General features: G+C 47.8%; 1 protein-coding gene across 1 annotated transcript in view; it reads left to right on the top strand.

Annotated features, from left to right (window-relative positions):
- Nucleotides 1-14,058, top strand: part of LOC106563797 (serine/threonine-protein kinase TAO1-B) — a 70,755-nt gene that overhangs the window by 24,095 nt on the left and 32,602 nt on the right. The window contains exons 9-13 of the mRNA XM_082958296.1: nucleotides 993-1,084; nucleotides 1,203-1,296; nucleotides 4,117-4,198; nucleotides 6,672-6,839; nucleotides 12,741-12,941. Of these exons, the coding sequence (XP_082814422.1) occupies nucleotides 993-1,084; nucleotides 1,203-1,296; nucleotides 4,117-4,198; nucleotides 6,672-6,839; nucleotides 12,741-12,941 (637 nt within the window). The remainder of the gene's footprint in view (nucleotides 1-992; nucleotides 1,085-1,202; nucleotides 1,297-4,116; nucleotides 4,199-6,671; nucleotides 6,840-12,740; nucleotides 12,942-14,058) is intronic.

Genomic DNA, 14,058 nt, shown 5'->3' with positions numbered 1-14,058 from the left:
CCGACGGGCCTTCTATAGGGTCTACCCGACGTGCCTTCTATAGGGTCTACCCGACGGGCCTTCTATAGGGTCTACCCGACGGGCCTTCTATAGGGTCTACCCGACGTGCCTTCTATAGGGTCTACCCGACGTGCCTTCTATAGGGTCTACCCGACGGGCCTTCTATAGGGTCTACCCGACGGGCCTTCTATAGGGTCTACCCGACGTGCCTTCTATAGGGTCTACCCGACGGGCCTTCTATAGGGTCTACCCGACGGGCCTTCTATAGGGTCTACCCGACGTGCCTTCTATAGGGTCTACCCGACGTGCCTTCTATAGGGTCTACCCGACGTGCCTTCTATAGGGTCTACCCGACGTGCCTTCTATAGGGTCTACCCGACGTGCCTTCTATAGGGTCTACCCGACGTGCCTTCTATAGGGTCTACCCGACGTGCCTTCTATAGGGTCTACCCGACGTGCCTTCTATAGGGTCTACCCGACGTGCCTTCTATAGGGTCTACCCGACGTGCCTTCTATAGGGTCTACCCGACGTGCCTTCTATAGGGTCTACCCGACGTGCCTTCTATAGGGTCTACCCGACGTGCCTTCTATAGGGTCTACCCGACGGGCCTTCTATAGGGTCTACCCGACGGGCCTTCTATAGGGTCTACCCGACGGGCCTTCTATAGGGTCTACCCGACGGGCCTTCTATAGGGTCTACCTGACGTGCCTTCTATAGGGTCTACCCGACGTGCCTTCTATAGGGTCTACCCGACGTGCCTTCTATAGGGTCTACCCGACGTGCCTTCTATAGGGTCTACCTGACGTGCCTTCTATAGGGTCTACCTGACGTGCCTTCTATAGGGTCTACCTGTGCCATTATGCACCATCTCTGTTGGCAAAATGTTCAATGATTGTAATTGAGCTCTGTCTCTTTCTCTCTCTCTTCCTCTCCTCCTCTGTCTCTCTCCTCTTCCCCTCCTCCTTGCTCTTCCCCCTCCCCCTGTCTCCAGGATGGCCCCAGAAGTGATCTTGGCCATGGACGAGGGCCAGTATGATGGGAAGGTGGACGTCTGGTCCCTGGGGATTACCTGTGTAGAACTAGGTAGGTAGATGTGTGTGTGTGTGTGTGTGTGGTTTTCGATTGTTTATATGTGCAACATACTGCGTGTGTAAACATTGTCTGTGTATGTGACTAATCTGTGTGTATCTCTTGTGTGCAGCGGAGAGGAAGCCTCCTCTGTTCAATATGAACGCTATGAGTGCCTTATACCACATAGCGCAGAATGAGAGCCCTACGCTGCAGTCCAGCGACTGGTGAGTGTGTTATACATAGACTATATCACACACACACACACACACACACACACACACACACACACACACACACCAGAGTTTCCGTTAGCTGTAAAAAAAAAAACAAAGTTCAGCACAGATAAATCAAGTTTGTAGCGGATAATAGTCAGGGAGCGAAAAAGGAATCCCATTGCGGAATAATGCATTTTAGCCTATTCGTTGATGGAATACCAGTTGATGTAAATACATTTGACCGGTCATACTTAACAATTTCGGGGTTAATTTGCATCATTTAGTGGAATTAAATTACCATGTGTGTGTATATTAGTTATTTCTTATCACATGTGGAAAATCTCTCACAGTGCTTTTATAAGGCCAGTCCTGTTTTTTTTTTTAAATAGTTTTTGGGACGCGATTAAAAAGAGCTACTATTTTTTTATTTCTCAACTGGTAATTGAAACGCGCTTCCCATTCGCCATTCATATGCATAACGGAAGACAGGCTTCATCAGCACCTCACACACCACTTTGCAATGAGGTGGAGGCAGGGTGCGTTTTGAAAACATATACTTAATTGTTTGAAAGCTGAACATTTTACAACGTAATATGAGGCATGTTTTACCTTGCTTCAAAGTAGTCAATAGGCAAAATCAGTTGAGGCAATTATCTGATAGACTTTGTCTGAAGACGGGCCCTTGATAAAGACTTTGTCTGAAGACGGGCCCTTGATAAAGACTTTGTCTGAAGACGGGCCCTTGATAAAGACTTTGTCTGAAGACGGGCCCTTGATAAAGACTTTGTCTGAAGACGGGCCCTTGATAAAGACTTTGTCTGAAGACGGGCCCTTGATAAAGACTTTGTCTGAAGACGGGCCCTTGATAAAGACTTTGTCTGAAGACGGGCCCTTGATAAAGACTTTGTCTGAAGACGGGCCGTTGAAACCAGCAAGATATTTCTCTCGTGTTCTATTGGTTTAACTTTCTTTCATTGTCCAGTAGCCAAATTCACATTTGCGCGTAGCCTATTGCCTTGTGAAGAAATAACAGTTTATCAACATTTGAAGCTAAACGGTGTAATATGTTGCATCAGACATTGCTTGTGAATGTTTTTGTTGATGTAGTCTAGGCCTACTGGTTGTATCTATTGTCCCACAACCGTCCCGGAGTCTGTTTCGGCTATTTCTTTCTCCACAAACTGACCAATAGAATAGGTACACTGTTCTACTGTGGGGGATAGTAGATTGACATAGGCGGCGCGTCCGTAAGGCTTGGGGAAGCTAAGTGAGTTTAATTAAATTGCCAAAATGATATAGCCTAATTAGCCTACTGTCTATACAGAAATAAATACAATCATTCAGAATAGGCTACTAAAGCATGATTTGGCAAAAGAGGATCATTTAGCTTCCCCTAGCTATAAAAAATGATAAGTTGTGGATCGTTTTAAATGGCATTGCCTACAGTCAGAAAGAAAGGCAGCGTGCGCGCCAAATACCAAATAGATGATTTCTGAGTTGTGACTGTCAGTGATAAGTAGAGGGGCCCTGCCAGGCATATCGCTATATTTCTACATCAAATCCTGAGAAAACATAGTTTGGAAAACAAATGGCTTTTGTAAAGCAAAGATAATGAAAAGTCTCTCACCTGTCTTATAGTTATCAAAATTCTCAACTTAATTGAGCGAACAACAGTAGGCCATCTTATTGGCACCAGCAGAGAGCATCTGCCATATCCCCAGTGAGTGGGCACTGAGCATGTTCACTCTTTATCATTGTTGGGTCTGTACTACTTATGTTTGTTTCTGGACAATCATTTCCTCCTCCAGTTTAGATGGCTCAGTTGGTAGAGCATGGTGTTTGCAACGCCAGGGTTGTGGGTTCGATTCCCACGCGGGACCAGTACGGAGAAAAAAATGTATGCATTCACTACTGTGAGTCGCTCTGGATAAGAGCGTCTGCTAAAATGTAAATGTAAATGTAAACTATGTGTCTCCCCTTAGGCCTGTTTATATGGACAACGTTGGTTTTATTGATCTGTTTCTCAAATGTAAAAATATTCTGCTGATGTCTCCAGTCATACAAAGTGTAGTAGAATTGTATGAAATGTGTTTTCCCGTACAAAGAAAGAACATATCTGATATGGCCTATAGCCCAGGCCTCTACGCTATACGCCACTCAGCCATGCTTTGAACTGGCTTTTTTGCGAACAGTGATTCAGTTATATTATAAGCCTAAATTATGAACTGGCCAATCTACTCATCACATGAATAGTAGGCTGTCTTACATAAGTCTGCAAATGTGATGATGCCTGGAATGCTTTATTTTAAAGGTGTGTTTATGGTGAACATTTGCTTCCCCCAAACTTAACTCACACGGCTCGTATGCCTTGGCTAGTGATTTAGCTGTTCGTTACTCATCTTATCTGAGGAAAAGTAAATGTGGTCAGTTCTTCTAACGTCTTCAATGTGAGCGGTAAAGAAGGACACGTCATTGCATCCTCCACTTGCACGTTCTGTTCAGATGAATTACCATGAGCGCCGTGGGGGGGACGCCCTAATCAGGGTACGCACCCAATGCATACGGGGTCCGGTACATTTCTCAAATTTCCGGTGCCACATTTTCATAACGGAAACACTGAGAGACACACACACACACACACACACACACACACACACACACACACTCAAGGATATAGCATTTTATTGTAGTACTATTGCTATCACGGATTAGGGCTATCATAGGTGATGGATTTTACTGTTACTCTAATATAATTGTGACAATGTTTTTTTTTTTCCTCTTGCCCTTTATCCCTCTTTCCTCCCTCCTTCCCTTCCTCTCTCTATGCAGGACGGATTACTTTAGAAACTTTGTTGATTCCTGCCTTCAGAAAATCCCCCAGGATAGACCCAAATCTGACCATCTACTAAACGTGAGAACACTTATAAAAAAATCTTTCACATGAAGATTAGATTTTTATTTTTTTTTTTCTCACATATAGTCCTCTTTTAAAATAACCGATCTCAGTCCTCTTTAAAGTGAACTCGGGGGTTAAAAAAAAAAAGCTAAAGAACTGTTCTCTTTGTATTCACAAAATAGTTTACTTCACCTATTTTGTGGACTGAGTCCTTGTTGCATTCACATCGCTATGCTTAAAAACAAACCAAGATATTTTTCCAACTTTCACTCAATGAACTTTGGGTTTTTACAAAGTGCAGGATGAGCCATTCCATCAGAATCTGTTCTCGGACAGATATATATATATATATTATTTAACCTTTACTTAACTAGGCAAGTCAGTTAAGAACAAATTCTTATTTTACAATGACGGCCTACACCGGCCAAACCCAGACAACGCTGGGCTAATTGCGCTCCGCCCTATGGGACTCCCAATCACGGCTGGTTGTGATAAAAGCCTACTTACATTTTGGAATCTTATAGATTGCATTTGCTTAAAATATGAGACAAAAGACTTCCGAGTGGCGCAGTGGTCTAAGGCACTGCATCGCAGTGCTAGCTGTGCCACTAGAGATTCTGGGTTCGATTCCCGCAGCCGGCCGCAACCGGGAGACCCATGGGTCGGCGCACAATTGGCCCAGCCTATAGATTACTGTCTTCTCTCTATTCAAACCCCACTATGGAATATACCACTTACTAAACTCCCAGCCTATAGATTACTGTCTTCTCTCTATTCAAACCCCACTATGGAATATACCACTTACTAAACTCCCAGCCTATAGATCACATATTGCAAACACATAATTCCACGCATATTTTGGCATTTCTCTGCATCCTTGACAATTGCTAATCAATATCCAACGACGGCACACATTTTTTTCTGCAAACCTGCACACCATCTTCTCTCTCCTTTGGCACCAATGTGAGGGGTTATGGCAGGGGAAACGGTGTAGCAGTAGTCTAGTGTGAGGGGTTATGGCAGGGGAAACAGTGTAGCAGTAGTCTAGTGTGAGGGGTTATGGCAGGGGAAACGGTGTAGCAGTAGTCTAGTGTGAGGGGTTATGGCAGGGGAAACGGTGTTGCAGTAGTCTAGTGTGAGGGGTTATGGCAGGGGAAACGGTGTAGCAGTAGTCTAGTGTGAGGGGTTATGGCAGGGGAAACGGTGTAGCAGTAATCTAGTGTGAGGGGTTATGGCAGGGGAAACGGTGTTGCAGTAGTCTAGTGTGAGGGGTTATGGCAGGGGAAACGGTGTAGCAGTAGTCTAGTGTGAGGGGTTATGGCAGGGGAAACGGTGTAGCAGTAGTCTAGTGTGAGGGGTTATGGCAGAGGAAACGGTGTAGCAGTAGTCTAGTGTGAGGGGTTATGGCAGGGGAAACGGTGTAGCAGTAGTCTAGTGTGAGGGGTTATGGCAGAGGAAACGGTGTAGCAGTAGTCTAGTGTGAGGGGTTATGGCAGAGGAAACGGTGTAGCAGTAGTCTAGTGTGAGGGGTTATGGCAGAGGAAACGGTGTAGCAGTAGTCTAGTGTGAGGGGTTATGGCAGAGGAAACGGTGTAGCAGTAGTCTAGTGTGAGGGGTTATGGCAGAGGAAACGGTGTAGCAGTAGTCTAGTGTGAGGGGTTATGGCAGGGGAAACGGTGTAGCAGTAGTCTAGTGTGAGGGGTTATGGCAGAGGAAACGGTGTAGCAGTAGTCTAGTGTGAGGGGTTATGGCAGAGGAAACGGTGTAGCAGTAGTCTAGTGTGAGGGGTTATGGCAGGGGAAACGGTGTAGCAGTAGTCTAGTGTGAGGGGTTATGGCAGAGGAAACGGTGTAGCAGTAGTCTAGTGTGAGGGGTTATGGCAGGGGAAACGGTGTTACAATAGTCTGGTGTAAGGGGTTATGGCAGGGGAAACGGTGTAGCAGTAGTCTAGTGTGAGGGGTTATGGCAGGGGAAACGGTGTAGCAGTAGTCTAGTGTGAGGGGTTATGGCAGAGGAAACGGTGTAGCAGTAGTCTAGTGTGAGGGGTTATGGCAGAGGAAACGGTGTAGCAGTAGTCTAGTGTGAGGGGTTATGGCAGGGGAAACGGTGTAGCAGTAGTCTAGTGTGAGGGGTTATGGCAGAGGAAACGGTGTAGCAGTAGTCTAGTATGTCGTGCAGGAATAATGACAAGCAAACCTGGGAAGCTTTGAGTTCACATTGCCCTAAAAAAAAGGGACCGGACCGCAGAATTCAAGCGAACTGAACTCCGCCCACCTCTCGAGATCTCAGTTCGGTTCGTTTCGGGGTTCTTTTGAGAGGTCTCAGTTCACTAAAATTGTCTGAAAGGAACCAAGTGTGAAAACACCCTAAAAATAGTGCTATGTAAATGTCAACTGGTGAACTGAATAGGCCTGAATGAATAAATTAACTTTACCCCGTCCTTCCTCTCCTTCACACGTACCCTCCCTCCCTCTCTCTCCTCCTGTAGCATGCGTTTGTCCAACGAGAGCGTCCAGACTCTGTTCTGATGGATCTGATCCTGAGGACCAAAGAGGCGGTCAGGGAGCTGGACAACCTGCAGTACCGTAAGATGAAGAAGATCCTGTTCCAGGAAGCTCACAACGGACCACAGGCTGAGACACAGGACGGAGACGAGGTGTGTGGTGGTGAAGGGGAAGAGGATGTGTGTGTGTAGTGGTGAAGGGGAAGAGGATGTGTGTGTGTAGTGGTGAAGGGGAAGAGGATGTGTGTGTGTGTGTAGTGGTGAAGGGGAAGAGGATGTGTAGTGGTGAAGGGGAAGAGGATGTAGTGGTGAAGGGGAAGAGGATGTGTGTGTGTGTGTAGTGGTGAAGGGGAAGAGGATGTGTAGTGGTGAAGGGGAAGAGGATGTGTGTGTGTAGTGGTGAAGGGGAAGAGGATGTGTAGTGGTGAAGGGGAAGAGGTTGTGTGTGTGTGTGTAGTGGTGAAGGGGAAGAGGTTGTGTGTGTGTGTGTAGTGGTGAAGGGGAAGAGGATGTGTGTGTGTGTGTAGTGGTGAAGGGGAAGAGGATGTGTAGTGGTGAAGGGGAAGAGGATGTAGTGGTGAAGGGGAAGAGGATGTGTAGTGGTGAAGGGGAAGAGGGTGTGTGTGTAGTGGTGAAGGGGAAGAGGATGTTTAGTGGTGAAGGGGAAGAGGATGTTTGTGTGTGTGTAGTGGTGAAGGGGAAGAGGATGTGTAGTGGTGAAGGGGAAGAGGATGTTTGTGTGTAGTGGTGAAGGGGAAGAGGATGTGTGTGTGTGTGTGTGTAGTGGTGAAGGGGAAGAGGATGTGTGTGTGTGTGTAGTGGTGAAGGGGAAGAGGATGTGTGTGTGTGTGTAGTGGTGAAGGGGAAGAGGATGTGTAGTGGTGAAGGGGAAGAGGATGTGTGTGTGTGTGTAGTGGTGAAGGGGAAGAGGATGTGTGTGTGTAGTGGTGAAGGGGAAGAGGATGTGTGTGTGTAGTGGTGAAGGGGAAGAGGATGTGTGTGTGTGTAGTGGTGAAGGGGAAGAGGATGTGTGTGTGTGTAGTGGTGAAGGGGAAGAGGATGTGTGTGTGTGTAGTGGTGAAGGGGAAGAGGATGTGTGTGTGTGTAGTGGTGAAGGGGAAGAGGATGTGTAGTGGTGAAGGGGAAGAGGATGTGTAGTGGTGAAGGGGAAGAGGATGTGTAGTGGTGAAGGGGAAGAGGATGTGTGTGTGTGTGTAGTGGTGAAGGGGAAGAGGATGTGTGTGTGTGTGTAGTGGTGAAGGGGAAGAGGATGTGTGTGTGTGTGTAGTGGTGAAGGGGAAGAGGATGTGTGTGTAGTGGTGAAGGGGAAGAGGATGTGTGTGTAGTGGTGAAGGGGAAGAGGATGTGTGTGTAGTGGTGAAGGGGAAGAGGATGTGTGTGTAGTGGTGAAGGGGAAGAGGATGTGTGTGTAGTGGTGAAGGGGAAGAGGATGTGTGTGTGTAGTGGTGAAGGGGAAGAGGGTGTGTGTGTGTAGTGGTGAAGGGGAAGAGGATGTGTGTGTGTGTGTAGTGGTGAAGGGGAAGAGGATGTGTGTGTGTGTGTAGTGGTGAAGGGAAAGAGGATGTGTGTGTGTGTGTAGTGGTGAAGGGGAAGAGGATGTGTAGTGGTGAAGGGGAAGAGGATGTGTGTGTGTGTAGTGGTGAAGGGGAAGAGGATGTGTGTGTGTGTAGTGGTGAAGGGGAAGAGGATGTGTGTGTGTGTAGTGGTGAAGGGGAAGAGGATGTGTAGTGGTGAAGGGGAAGAGGATGTGTAGTGGTGAAGGGGAAGAGGATGTGTGTGTGTAGTGGTGAAGGGGAAGAGGTTGTGTGTGTGTGTGTAGTGGTGAAGGGGAAGAGGATGTGTGTGTGTGTGTAGTGGTGAAGGGGAAGAGGATGTGTGTGTGTGTAGTGGTGAAGGGGAAGAGGATGTTTGTGTGTAGTGGTGAAGGGGAAGAGGATGTGTGTGTGTGTGTAGTGGTGAAGGGGAAGAGGATGTGTGTGTGTGTGTGTGTAGTGGTGAAGGGGAAGAGGTTGTGTGTGTGTGTAGTGGTGAAGGGGAAGAGGATGTGTGTGTGTGTGTGTGTGTGTAGTGGTGAAGGGGAAGAGGTTGTGTGTGTGTGTAGTGGTGAAGGGGAAGAGGTTGTGTGTGTGTGTAGTGGTGAAGGGGAAGAGGATGTGTGTGTGTGTGTAGTGGTGAAGGGGAAGAGGATGTGTGTGTGTGTGTAGTGGTGAAGGGGAAGAGGATGTGTGTGTGTGTAGTGGTGAAGGGGAAGAGGATGTGTGTGTGTAGTGGTGAAGGGGAAGAGGATGTGTGTGTGTGTAGTGGTGAAGGGGAAGAGGATGTGTGTGTGTGTGTAGTGGTGAAGGGGAAGAGGATGTGTGTGTGTGTGTAGTGGTGAAGGGAAAGAGGATGTGTGTGTGTGTGTGTAGTGGTGAAGGGAAAGAGGATGTGTGTGTGTGTGTGTAGTGGTGAAGGGAAGAGGATGTGTGTGTGTGTGTAGTGGTGAAGGGGAAGAGGATGTTTGTGTGTGTAGTGGTGAAGGGGAAGAGGATGTGTGTGTGTAGTGGTGAAGGGGAAGAGGATGTGTGTGTGTAGTGGTGAAGGGGAAGAGGATGTGTGTGTGTGTGTAGTGGTGAAGGGAAAGAGGATGTGTGTGTGTGTGTAGTGGTGAAGGGGAAGAGGATGTGTAGTGGTGAAGGGGAAGAGGATGTAGTGGTGAAGGGGAAGAGGATGTGTGTGTGTGTGTGTAGTGGTGAAGGGGAAGAGGATGTGTGTAGTGGTGAAGGGGAAGAGGATGTGTGTGTGTGTGGTGTGTGTGTAGTGGTGAAGGGGAGGGGATGTGTGTGTGTGTAGTGGTGAAGGGGAAGAGGATGTTTGTGTGTGTAGTGGTGAAGGGGAAGAGGATGTGTGTGTGTGTGTGTAGTGGTGAAGGGGAAGAGGATGTGTGTGTGTGTAGTGGTGAAGGGGAAGAGGATGTTTGTGTGTGTGTAGTGGTGAAGAGGAAGAGGATGTGTGTGTGTAGTGGTGAAGGGGAAGAGGATGTTTGTGTGTGTAGTGGTGAAGGGGAAGAGGATGTGTGTGTGTAGTGGTGAAGGGGAAGAGGATGTGTGTGTGTAGTGGTGAAGGGGAAGAGGATGTGTGTGTGTGTGTAGTGGTGAAGGGAAAGAGGATGTGTGTGTGTGTGTAGTGGTGAAGGGGAAGAGGATGTGTAGTGGTGAAGGGGAAGAGGATGTGTAGTGGTGAAGGGGAAGAGGATGTGTGTGTGTGTGTGTAGTGGTGAAGGGGAAGAGGATGTGTGTGTGTGTGTAGTGGTGAAGGGGAAGAGGATGTGTGTGTGTGTGTAGTGGTGAAGGGGAAGAGGATGTGTGTGTGTGTAGTGGTGAAGGGGAAGAGGATGTGTGTGTGTGTGGTGTGTGTAGTGGTGAAGGGGAAGAGGATGTGTGTGTGTGTAGTGGTGAAGGGGAAGAGGATGTGTGTGTGTGTAGTGGTGAAGGGGAAGAGGATGTGTGTGTGTGTGTAGTGGTGAAGGGGAAGAGGATGTTTGTGTGTGTAGTGGTGAAGGGGAAGAGGATGTGTGTGTGTAGTGGTGAAGGGGAAGAGGATGTGTGTGTGTAGTGGTGAAGGGGAAGAGGATGTGTGTGTGTGTGTGTAGTGGTGAAGGGAAAGAGGATGTGTGTGTGTGTGTAGTGGTGAAGGGGAAGAGGATGTGTAGTGGTGAAGGGGAAGAGGATGTAGTGGTGAAGGGGAAGAGGATGTGTGTGTGTGTGTGTAGTGGTGAAGGGGAAGAGGATGTGTGTGTGTGTGTGTAGTGGTGAAGGGGAAGAGGTTGTGTGTGTAGTGGTGAAGGGGAAGAGGATGTGTGTGTGTGTGTAGTGGTGAAGGGGAAGAGGATGTGTGTGTGTGTGTAGTGGTGAAGGGGAAGAGGATGTGTGTGTGTAGTGGTGAAGGGGAAGAGGATGTGTGTGTGTGTGTAGTGGTGAAGGGGAAGAGGATGTGTGTGTGTGTGTAGTGGTGAAGGGGAAGAGGATGTGTGTGTGTGTAGTGGTGAAGGGGTGGAGGATGTGTGTGTGTAGTGGTGAAGGGGTGGAGGATGTGTGTGTGTGTAGTGGTGAAGGGGAAGAGGATGTGTGTGTGTGTAGTGGTGAAGGGGAAGAGGATGTGTGTGTGTGTAGTGGTGAAGGGGAAGAGGATGTGTGTGTGTGTAGTGGTGAAGGGGAAGAGGATGTGTGTGTGTAGTGGTGAAGGGGAAGAGGATGTGTGTGTGTAGTGGTGAAGGGGAAGAGGATGTGTGTGTGTGTGTGTAGTGGTGAAGGGGAAGAGGATGTGTGTGTGTGTGTGTAGTGGTGAAGGGGAAGAGGATGTGTGTGTGTGTAGTGGTGAAGGGGTGGAGGATGTGTGTGTGTAGTGGTGAAGGGGTGGAGGATGTGTGTGTGTGTAGTGGTGAAGGGGTGGAGGATGTGTGTGTGTGTAGTGGTGAAGGGGAAGAGGATGTGTGTGTGTAGTGGTGAAGGGGAAGAGGATGTGTGTGTGTAGTGGTGAAGGGGAAGAGGATGTGTGTGTGTGTGTGTAGTGGTGAAGGGGAAGAGGATGTGTGTGTGTGTGTGTAGTGGTGAAGGGGAAGAGGATGTGTGTGTGTGTAGTGGTGAAGGGGTGGAGGATGTGTGTGTGTAGTGGTGAAGGGGTGGAGGATGTGTGTGTGTGTAGTGGTGAAGGGGTGGAGGATGTGTGTGTGTGTAGTGGTGAAGGGGAAGAGGATGTGTGTGTGTAGTGGTGAAGGGGAAGAGGATGTGTGTGTGTGTGTAGTGGTGAAGGGGAAGAGGATGTGTGTGTGTGTGTGTAGTGGTGAAGGGGAAGAGGATGTGTGTGTGTGTGTGTGTAGTGGTGAAGGGGAAGAGGATGTGTGTGTGTGTGTAGTGGTGAAGGGGAAGAGGATGTAGTGGTGAAGGGGAAGAGGTTGTGTGTGTGTGTGTAGTGGTGAAGGGGAAGAGGATGTGTGTGTGTGTGTAGTGGTGAAGGGGAAGAGGATGTGTGTGTGTGTGTAGTGGTGAAGGGGAAGAGGATGTGTGTGTGTGTGTAGTGGTGAAGGGGAAGAGGATGTTTGTGTGTGTGTGTAGTGGTGAAGGGGAAAAGGATGTTTGTGTGTGTAGTGGTGAAGGGGAAGAGGATGTGTGTGTGTGTAGTGGTGAAGGGGAAGAGGATGTGTGTGTGTAGTGGTGAAGGGGAAGAGGATGTGTAGTGGTGAAGGGGAAGAGGATGTTTGTGTGTGTGTAGTGGTGAAGGGGAAGAGGATGTGTGTGTGTGTGTAGTGGTGAAGGGGAAGAGGATGTGTGTGTGTGTAGTGGTGAAGGGGAAGAGGATGTGTGTGTGTAGTGGTGAAGGGGAAGAGGATGTGTGTGTGTGTAGTGGTGAAGGGGAAGAGGATGTGTGTGTGTGTAGTGGTGAAGGGGAAGAGGATGTGTGTGTGTGTGTAGTGGTGAAGGGGAAGAGGATGTGTGGTGGTGAAGGGGAAGAGGATGTAGTGGTGAAGGGGAAGAGGATGTGTGTGTGTGTGTAGTGGTGAAGGGGAAGAGGATGTGTGTGTGTGTGTAGTGGTGAAGGGGAAGAGGTTGTGTGTGTGTGTGTAGTGGTGAAGGGGAAGAGGTTGTGTGTGTAGTGGTGAAGGGGAAGAGGATGTGTGTGTGTGTGTAGTGGTGAAGGGGAAGAGGATGTGTGTGTGTAGTGGTGAAGGGGAAGAGGATGTGTGTGTGTGTGTAGTGGTGAAGGGGAAGAGGATGTGTGTGTGTGTGTGTAGTGGTGAAGGGGAAGAGGATGTGTGTGTGTGTGTAGTGGTGAAGGGGAAGAGGATGTGTGTGTGTGTGTAGTGGTGAAGGGGAAGAGGATGTGTGTGTGGGGGGTAGTTTGCATGTAATCTTCAGTACCAATCAGAGCAGAGGTAGCAGCCAGGGGATGAAGCTGAACATACTATCTGACCACTCTCTGTTTTCCTATTTGTGAAGCTGTCTGTCTGTCTCCCTCTCTCTCTGTCTGTCTGGGTGTCTCTCTCTCTCTGTCTAGGAGGTGGAGCACGGTGCAGGTCGTACAGACACAGTGAACAGTGTGGGCAGTAACCAGTCCATCCCCAGTATGTCTATCAGCTCCCAGAGCAGCTCAGTCAACAGTCTGAATGAAGCAGCACAGGACGACCGCAGTGAGCTGGACCTGATGGAGGGAGACCACACGGTCATGTCCAACAGCTCTGTCATACACCTCAAACTGGTGGGGCTACTTCACACTGAAGTGATGATGGCTGAGAAGCTGCTGTTTGCAGGATATATTGGCATGGGTGTTAGGCCCGAGACTAAGCAACCCGTGCCAATATATCCTCCAGACACCAGCTTCAAAGGCATTATCACTTTAATACAACGGGTTACCAACATATTCAAATGATTGACATCTTTTCATTTAAAAACTTTATTTTGATTAATTTATTCATACTATTTCCTCCTTCCGCGAGATATACAGTACTAGTCAAAAGTTTGGAAACACCTGTTCATTCAAAGGTTTTTATTTATTTGTACTATTTTCTACATTGTAGAATAATAGTGAAGACATCAATACTATGAATAACACATATGGAATCATGTAGTAACCAAAAACGTGTTAAACAAATCCAAATATATTTTATATTTGTGGTTCTTCAAAGTAGCCACCCTTTGCCTTGATGACAGCTTTGCACACTCTTGGTTTTCTCTCAACCATCTTCATGAGGTAGTCACCTGGAATGCATTTCAATTAACAGGTGTGCCTTGTTAGAAGTTAATTTGTGGAATTTCTCTCCTTAATGCGTTTGAGCCAGTCAGTTGTGTTGTGACAAGGTAGGGGTGGTATACAGAAGATAACCCTATTTGGTAAAAGACCAAGACCATATTATGGCAAGAACAGCTCAAATAAGCAAAGAGAATCAACAGTCCATCATTACTTAAAGACATGAAGGTCAGTCAAGGTCCTTCAAGTGCAGTCGCAAAAACCATCAACCGCTATGATTAAACTGGCTCTCATGAAGACCACCACAGGAAAGGAAGACCCAGAGTTACCTCTGATGCAGAGGATAAGTTCATTAGAGTTACCAGCCTCAGAAACTGCAGCCCAAATAAATGCTTCAGAGAGTTCAAGTAACAGACATTTCAACATCAACTGTTCAGAGGAGACTGTGTGAATCAGGCCTTCATTGTTGAATTGCTGCAAAGAAACCACTACGAAAGGACACCCATAAGAAGAAGAGACGTGCTTGGGCCAAGAAACACGAGCAATGGACATTAGACCGGTGGAAATCTGTCCTTTGCTCTGATGAGTCCAAATGTAACATTTTTGGGTTCCAACCGCCGTGTCTTTG

Source organism: Salmo salar, chromosome 11 (assembly GCF_965601325.2).
Source record: "Salmo salar chromosome 11, fSalSal1, whole genome shotgun sequence".
Classification (NCBI taxonomy): domain Eukaryota; kingdom Metazoa; phylum Chordata; class Actinopteri; order Salmoniformes; family Salmonidae; genus Salmo; species Salmo salar.
This window is presented reverse-complemented; position numbering and strand designations above follow the sequence as displayed.